This window comes from Palaemon carinicauda, chromosome 35 (assembly GCF_036898095.1).
Source record: "Palaemon carinicauda isolate YSFRI2023 chromosome 35, ASM3689809v2, whole genome shotgun sequence".
Classification (NCBI taxonomy): domain Eukaryota; kingdom Metazoa; phylum Arthropoda; class Malacostraca; order Decapoda; family Palaemonidae; genus Palaemon; species Palaemon carinicauda.
In genome coordinates this window covers 45,867,474-45,876,705 of record NC_090759.1, presented here as the reverse complement: position 1 = coordinate 45,876,705, position 9,232 = coordinate 45,867,474, and the positions used below count along the sequence as shown (strand labels likewise).

The 9,232-nt window shown below is 35.5% G+C and overlaps 1 protein-coding gene across 1 annotated transcript; it reads right to left on the bottom strand.

Annotated features, from left to right (window-relative positions):
* Positions 1 to 1,106: 1,106 nt before the first annotated feature.
* LOC137627262 (parathymosin-like) lies at positions 1,107 to 8,146 on the bottom strand. Its single transcript, XM_068358342.1, has 2 exons — positions 7,811 to 8,146; positions 1,107 to 1,193 (listed from the first exon to the last, which is right to left on the bottom strand). The coding sequence occupies exons 1-2, from the start codon at positions 8,144 to 8,146 to the stop codon at positions 1,107 to 1,109; spliced, it is 423 nt and encodes a 140-aa protein (XP_068214443.1).
* Between the last annotated feature and the right edge of the window lie 1,086 nt (positions 8,147 to 9,232).

The window sequence follows — 9,232 nt, the reverse complement described above, 5'->3', positions numbered from 1 at the left end:
ATAGACCTTTCACAGAAAATTAGTATTTGTACAACATTATTTCAGGATTATCCGCACCACAGTCAAATACTCACCTTGCCAAAGATTTTGGGAACAATATAATCAAAGTGATGGAAGACCAAAATGCAGCAAACTGTATCTTCAGAAAGAAACACCAAATCAAGACAATGGGTCAGAAGATAGTAACAGATGGAGTTGAGGTGCAGGTAGATCCTCAAGCTCTATTTCAGCGGTTACTTGTGATAGCCAGTAATGCTGAAATCAGCTTAAGTGAAATCATGAGGTTTGAGCTCTCTGTATATCCACCATCACTGTTCACAAGCAATGGACTTCCTCGAAGTCCCACCAAATCTCAGCTTGCAGATACCATAGCAAAATCCACTATAAGTCAAGCTGAGTCAATACCTGATGCTGAATGTTCTGTTTTTGATGGTGGATCCTTGCTTCAACGCATCAAATGGATTGAAGGAGAAACATATGAAGATATTGAATCCAAATATGTTGTTCTTGTCAAGAGAAATAGCTATCCTATTGTTGTCCTCGATGGATATAGCAATACTGCATCGTTAAAATATGTGACTCATCAAAAGCGTGCTAGGGGCTTAAATGTTGCCCCAGATGTTCACCTGACACGCACTAAAGTCTTTACCTTTGGAACTAAGGAGGCATTTCTAGCAAACCATAAAAACAAACAGAGATTTATCAACTTTCTGTCTGAAACTCTGAAGGAGCATGGTGTATCTACAAAGCATGCAGAGGGAGATGCAGATTTTCTAATAGTGCAAGAGGCAGTTAACATGGCAGTTAGCAAGGTAACATACGTTATAGCAGAGGATACTGACATTTTGGTGCTTCTCTGTCATCACATGAAGTCTACCAGTCAGCCCCTGTTCATGGTATCACAGAAATCCAATATGAAGCATCCCATTTGGAACATCGGAGAAATTAGTGCACGACTCGGTGAAGAATGCGGCAGGTGTTTGCCATTTATGCATGCTCTGTGTGGATGTGACACCACGTCAAGGTTAAACAAAACAGGAAAGGTTGCTGTACTGAAAAAACAAAGTGTTCTCTGCGAGTGTGCTGTGCCATTCTTGTCTCCCAGCTCAACTCACGAGGAAATAAAAATAGCAGGAGAACGAGCAATTATTCGGATGTACAGGTCTAGCAGTGATTGTGCAACTCTTGATGACCTAAGAAAGAAAAAGTTTCAGGGCAAAGTCATCAAGAGTTTGAGAAGTGTTGATGTGAAAGACCTGCCACCTACTAGTGATGCAGCAAAATATCACTCTTTCCGGGTTTATTATCAAACACAAATCTGGCTAGGTAACTGTGATATTAAACCTGACGATTGGGGCTGGAAGAGAAATGGAAGAAACTTAATTCCTTGCACTATGGACAACAGCCATGCGCCTGATGCCTTGCTGAGAGTAATCAGATGCAATTGCAAAGGCTTTTGTGACACTCAACACCGCTCATGCAAAAAACACGGGTTATATTGTACAGATTTTTGTGAGGAGTGTCAAACTAGCACTTGTGTTAACATATTAATAGACGAAGACACTTAACATGATTAATTTAGTTTGTGCATGTATTTTGAGCAACAATGATTGTATTTTTTTATTTCTGTTATTTTCAAACACCGTCAAGAGCTAATCCATAATTTGATGTTTGTCATTTTAGTTAATCTTCTATATATTACAACCATTGTAAAACCCAAGTAAATTGCAAAGGTAATTTTCTTCTTGAAAAATTAAGTGCAGCCTTCATTTTAACCAGGGGCCCACAGAGTTCACGGGTGAAAACTGATGTCTGCAGTAATTCCCTGGAGAAAATGTTATTTTGAGTATTAAATATATATATATATATATATATATATATATATATATATATATATATATATATATATATATATATATATATATATATATATATATATATATATATATATATATATATATATATATATATATATCATATATATATATATATATATATATATATATATATATATATATATATATATATATATATATATATATATATATATAAAAGTGGAAATTTTAGAGGATACTTCCATTCACACAATGAGAACGGCCGCCAATTACGCAAACTCAAAATGGCCGAATATGTCAGTTTTTTTTACTGTGGTGTTCTAAAGAGTCCAAATGATACATTCGTGCATAGAATAAGCTATTGCAATTTTTTTTACTGAACTTTCTATTTTCATCTGTTTTCCATGAATTAAAATCGTGTCTATTTTTGTGTGTGTGTTTCTTTTGCAAAATATCAAGATATAATGGAAAGTAAATACGTCAAAATAAAGAAATATCTTCACTCTAAAGGACCAATTCTATGACATTTTACCGTAAAGTTAGTAGTTTGAGATATTTAGGAAAATGTGAGTACAAAGTCGATTTTTTCAGTTTCTCCAAAATGTGTGAATTCCAATTCCGGGCTTGTTTGCGCAATAACTTTCAATTTTAGGGTAAATACTTATAGAGACAAACATGTGCAAAATGTATAGTTTGTGATTTTCACAACTTCAAAATGGCCGAATTTGTCCCATTTTGGATATGGTGTCTCTAAGAGTCCATATAACATGTTCATGCAATAAAACAAAATATTGCAATTTGTTTGACATAAAAAGCTATTTCCCTTGGACTAGTTGTGGAATTTTGAAGGAAAGGAAAGATCATTCGAGAGTTTTTGGGGCTTTTGGTTTCGTGTTTTGCATGTAATTATGGGGTACGGTGAAGACTTGTCTTTTACCTTCTTTCCTTTTTTTCATTTCTGTGGCAGGGACCATGGATGGATTATATTAAATCTCTCTCTCTCTCTCTCTCTCTCTCTCTCTCTCTCTCTCTCTCTCTCTCTCTCTCTCTCTCTCTCTCTCTATATATATATATATATATATATATATATATATATATATTCATTTAAGTAATGTCGTTTTTTATTTTCAAAGTAGTTAAATTTTTTGTCATATCTTTTTGTGGAGACGTGTAATCTCACAACATGGGGCTAATGAGTTACTGTGACATTATATATATACATATATATATATATATATATATATATATATATATATATATATATATATATATATATATATATATATATATGAATATATATTTATGTACATGCATACATATACACGCGCACAGACACACACACACACACACACACACACACACAATATATATATATATATATATATATATATATATATATATATATATATATATATATATATATATATATATATTTCTGTATGTGTCTATACAACGTTTTTTTCCATTGTTAACTATGATCCTCCATCATTTCATTTTACATTTCTTCTCTCGCATCCCACATAGAAAACCAACCTCTAAAGTTTGCTAATCAGAGATTTTGAATTTATAGCATTCAATATATTTCTTTGCTGAGTGAATTCCACTTCAAGCAGCCTCTGTGTCAGAGACAAAAGGGCTCTGCGTCTCTGAAGCTGTCAGTTCTTTACATTTATTTGTGCGTTAAGAGAATTTCCTTCTGAAGCAATAGTGTAACACCTTTCTCATGGCTCTGTAGGATTCAATTAATACAGGAGGAATGTTCTCTCTCTCGTGATGTCTCGGTAATCCTAGTGTCGCTTCATATATTATTATTATTATTATTATTATTATTATTATTATTATTATTATTATTATTATTACTTGCTAAGCTACAACCCTAGTTGGAAAACCAGAATGCTATAAGCCCAGGGGCTCGAACATTGAAAATATCCCAGTGAGGAAAGGAAACAAGGAAAAATAACATATTTTAAGAGCAGTAACATCATTAAAATAATAATGATGATAATTATTATTTTTATTATTGTTATTATTATTATTATTATCATTATTATTATTTTTATTATTATTATTACTACTTGCTAAGCTACAACCGTAGTTAGAAATGCAGGATGCTATAAGCCCACGGGCCTCAATAGGGAAAATTTCCCAGTGATGAAAGGAAACTAGGAAAAATAAAATATCTTAAGAACAGTAGCATCACTAAGATAACTATTTCCTATATAAACTATAAAAACTTTAACAAAATAAGAGGAAGAGAAATAAGACAGAATAGTGTGCCCAAGTGTACTCTCAAACAAGAGAACTCGTAATTAAATTCAAAGGTTTAAAGGTCACTCATGAATGGCAGAGGCAATGGACAGTGACAGTGCCCCTGAGACTGACCATATACAGATTTGATCGGCGCCCAAGCCGCCTCTCCACCCAAGCTAGAGCTAAGGGTGGCGAGGCATTGGCTGTTGGTGACTCAACAGGTAGACCTATAGTCTCCCCGAAACCCCCCATCATTAGCTCATACCTGGTCCTCCAATTACATCAGGATATCTAAGAAGCTTCCAAAGACAGACCTCTCGCATGTAATTGTTCCAGTCAACCGTTGTGTTTTTATTTATTCCAAGTTCTCTCTCGCATTATTTTATTGAAGTCAGCTCATACGCCCATGAATAAACGAAGAGTTATATCCTCAAAAGGCAGCCTTGATATAACAAGCCAAATATTCGTTCGTACTCCTTTTTCTTCTACAGTCCCTTTTAGAACAACGCCACCCATTCACGTTTCCTCCTAGATTCATTGAGTGCCCATTTGCACATTTTCACTGTTGGAGCCCTTGGGCTCATAGCATCTTGCTTTACCAACTAGGGTTGTAGCTCGGCTAGTAATAATAATAATAATAACAATGCATGATTCCAACCTCTTTTAACCATTTTATGCATTTCTCTTCGTTGTCAAGTTTTCGAATGAGTGTCTTTAAATTATCCATTTGTGGGCTTGTTTTATCTGAAAAAGAGAAATAGAAAAACTGTTCAGAAATGAAATTTAAAAAATATGAAAAAAAAAATAATGTTAATATCACGAAATTAGTGGTGGGGCAATAACAGGAAAGTACCAAATGTATTCATCTATCATTCTTCAGAAGGGTTGGGGGGGGGGGGGGGGGGGGAGCAATTGCCTCCATCATCAAGTATGTCGACTCACCTGAAGAGGGAGACAGTTGGCCCCGATAATTTTGGAAGAGTAGTGATAAATGTATTCCCCTCAGTAAACCTATCTGAAATATTGAGGCCCTTGACATGACAAATACATATATATATATATATATATATATATATATATATATATATATATATATATATATATATATATATATATATATATATATATATAGTATATATATATATATATATATATACATATATATATATGTATATATATATATATATATATTTTATATATATATATATATATATATATATATATATATATATATATATATATACATAATAAGCCACATATTCTTGATACAATAATGTCTGGATTCTCTTAACGACCTCGGGATCAGGGCCCCAGATGAAATCACGCATAGACAAGAGCTTGTGACCGGCCGGGAGTCGAATCCTTGTCTGGGAAGCTTGTATAAACAGTAACTTACCCGGCTGGACACAAGCTCTTGTCTTTGTGTGATTTCGCCTGGGGCTCTGATCCCGAGGTCGTTGAGGGAATCCAGATATTGATGTATAAAAATATATGTCTTATTTGAATATGAAAATCATGTCTAAATCTGCAAAATTTATCATATATATATATATATATATATATATATATATATATATATATATATACATATATGTATATATATATATATATATATGTATATATATATAATGTTTTTACTACTACTACTACTACTACTACTACTGCTACTACTGTGAAAGACCTAAGGGTTTCGCCCTTACCAAAGGGCTCATCAGGTGGGTTTGGCCATCTCATTTTTGCAGGTTTGGTTCCCATGACCCTCTTCCCCTACTTTCTTTCTTTTTATATTTTTCTGCTTTTCTGTTTTTTTTACTTGGGGGGGGGGATTTTTTTTCACCTTTTAATTTTTTTTTCTAGTTTTTTCTGGATTTCTTATTTTTTTTTATTTTTTTGTATTTTCTAATTTTTTCAAGTATTTTTTTTTTGGATATTTATACCATTTTTAATAATTTTTTTTTATCATTTATTTTTAGATTTTTTAGATTTCACAATTTTTTTGGATTTACAAATCTTTTTTTTTTTTTTTTTTTTTAGTAGAGGAACTCTCTTGGGCCATCCTATAAGGACTTGACTGCATAGTAGAAAAAGCCGAGCGTTTTCCCTCTGCATAGCCGGTCTTCTAGGTTATTCCCCCAGAACCACCCGAAGGTTATCCGAAAGAATAGACCTAGATATCCGACCTTTTGTTCACCCCACCAGGGAACATAGCATACTAGAAGCAGCTCAGCTATTCCTTTCTGCAAAGCCAGCCTTGTAAGCTGGTCCAAGCATCCTCCAAGCAAGACGCGTCAGATTTACACCATCCTTCTGTTCCTCTGGAACTGATTCCTGGGAATATGCATCTTGGGCTGTTTTTCAACATGTTGCTTCTTTCGGTTCTTGGCCTTTGTGTCCTTCTTGCCGGTCTTTTTTGGTCCTGGATTTTGTCTTTTAGGCTTTTGACGACCCTGGAATCCTCTGCGGGGCATTCCTTTAGCACGCTCTTGTTTTGGCAGATGATGACCTTTGCCTTTGCAGGCGCCGCCTTCGTTTTTTTCATCCTCTTTTTCTGTATCTTCATCCACTTCTGAATCTTCAATATTTTGTTCCGATTCTTCCTTATCGTCTGAATCTCCATCCTCTTCCTCGGATTCTTCTTCATCCTCCGATTCTTCTTCTTCGTCTGAGTCTTCTTCCTCTGACTCTTTGTCTTCCTCTGATTCTTCCTTTTCTTCTAATTCTTCCTCTTCTTCTGATTCCTCTTCCTCTGATTCTTCCCCTGATTCTTCTTTTTCCTCTGATTCCTCATCACTTACTGAAACTTCAGTAATTTGTTCTGATTCTTCCTCTTCTTCTGAATCTTCCGTATTTTGTTCCAATTCTTCCTCATCATCTGAATTTTCTGTAATTTGTTCTGATTCCTCCTCTTTCTCTGATTCTTCTTCCTCTACCTCTGATTCTTCATCCTCTTCTGATTCTTCCATTTCGTCAGGCAAGAAACTAAATCGGTTTTGTACGGAAATACCTGAAAATTCTTCCTCCATTCCTCTCTCAGAAGAATCAGAATTTTCCTCCTCCTCTGAGTCTTCAGTATTTTGTATTAATTCTTCCTCATCATCTGAATCTTCAGTAATTTATTCTGATTCTTCCTCTTTCTCTGATTCTTCTTCCTCTACCTCTGATTCTTCATCCTCTTCTGATTCTTCCATTTCGTCAGGCAAGAAACTAAATCGGTTTTGGACGGAAATGCCCGAAAATTCTTCCTCCATTTCACTATCAGAAGAATCCGAATTTTCCTCCTCTTCCGAATCTTCAATATTTTGTACCAATTCTTCCTCATCATTTGAATCTTCAGTAATTTGTTCTGATTCTTCCTCTTTCTCTGATTCTTCTTCCTCTACCTCTGATTCTTCATCCTCTTCCTCTGATTCTTCCATTTCGTCAGGCAAGAAACTAAATCGGTTTTGTACGGAAATACCCGAAAATTCTTCCTCCATTTCGCTTTCAGAAGAATCCGAATTTTCCTCCTCTTCTGAATCTTCAATATTTTGTACTGATTCTTCCACCTTTTCTGAATCTTCAGTATTTTGAACTGATTCTTCCTCCTTTTCTGAATCTTCAGTATTTGGTTCAGATTCCTCCCTTTCGTCTGAATCTTCATCCTCTTCCACTGACTCTCCCATTTCGTCAGGCAAGAAACTATATTGGTTTTGAACGGATGAGCCCAAAATGTCTTCCTCCTTTACGCTCTCGGAAGAATCCGAATTTTCCTCCTTTTCTGAAGATTCTTCAATTACGATTTCCACAGTTTCATATTCTTCCTCTGGTTCATTATCCTCCTCTGCTTCCCTAATTTTTACTTGATAATTTCCTTGCAATTCTTCACCATTTTCTGTTTCTTCAGAAGATTCGAAAATTTCTTCTCCACTTGACGTGTCTTCCAATTCGATCTCCAAAGAGTCAGAGTTTTCTTCTGTCTTCTCCTTTGATCCATAAGCGTCACCGGTTTCTTCAATATCGTTAGTTTCCTCCTTGAGGCAATTTGCTCTTTTTTCCTCTTTCTTAGAAGACATAACACTCATCGCAATGATTACTCCTCCAAGGAAAAGACAACCTGCAGCACCTGCCAACATGAGGTTACTAACCGCTCCATTTTCGAGTGTACAGAAAGGTTTTTCTGTATTCAAATCCGGAAGCAGTCTTGGGAGTATCCAATAGGATTTCAGGTTTTTCGTTCAATTGGTCGATTTGAGTCTTCATTCCAGTTGCAGTCATTTTGCATTGTTGAGCATCTTCAAAGGCGTTCCACATCCTTCCAACAAATGGGAAGAAGTTTATCGCTCTTCGTAGAAGTGAAGTCTGCGAGCCACTAGTTCCAACTCCTCCTCCAAGCAGTTCTGCAAGCGTGGCACTTCTGGTAAAAGCCACGAGGAACAGCCTGAAGGTCCAAGATTTTTGGAAAGTGTTCAACTTCCCCGTTGAGATATAACAGATAATCCTCACAAAGAGAGCTTCGTTCCTGAAGAACTCTCTCTCCGTGACCCAAGTTGAGTCCTCCGAAAAGGGCTCCGACGGTTAACAAAAACATTCCAAAGCTGGTTGTAAGCACTTTTGACAATGTAGGATGCATTCTCAAAGTATATACTGACTTCTTCATCTCGTATTAGCTATATTTTGAAAAAATCGATAGATGACAAGTGAGACGGCTCCGAAAGATTTTGAAGACATGAAGCCTATTTCTGAGTCTGGGAGCAGGGTTTTGAAGACATGTTGAAGAGTCAAATGTCTTTAGCATCTCTTCATTAGTTTTCTTGCAAAAATTTATATTTTTTCTATTTAAAAAATACAAAGAGGAGAGAGAGAGAGAGAGAGAGAGAGAGAGAGAGAGAGAGAGAGACTGAAGACATATAGACCTTTAAAACGGGTTGAAATCTGCTCTTCGAGTTCCCGAAAGAAACTTCACGTATTCAAAGTCTTTCGGAGCCGTCTGCTTCTCTCTCTCTCTCTCTCTCTCTCTCTCTCTCTCTCTCTCTCTCTCTCAATTGTTCTTGTTTTTGCACGTTCATTATTCATTCCATATGTTAAAAGCAGTATTTCTCTCTCTCTCCTCTCTCTCTCTCTCTCTCTCTCTCTCTCTCTCTCTTAATTAAAATTTCTTGCCTTTGCTC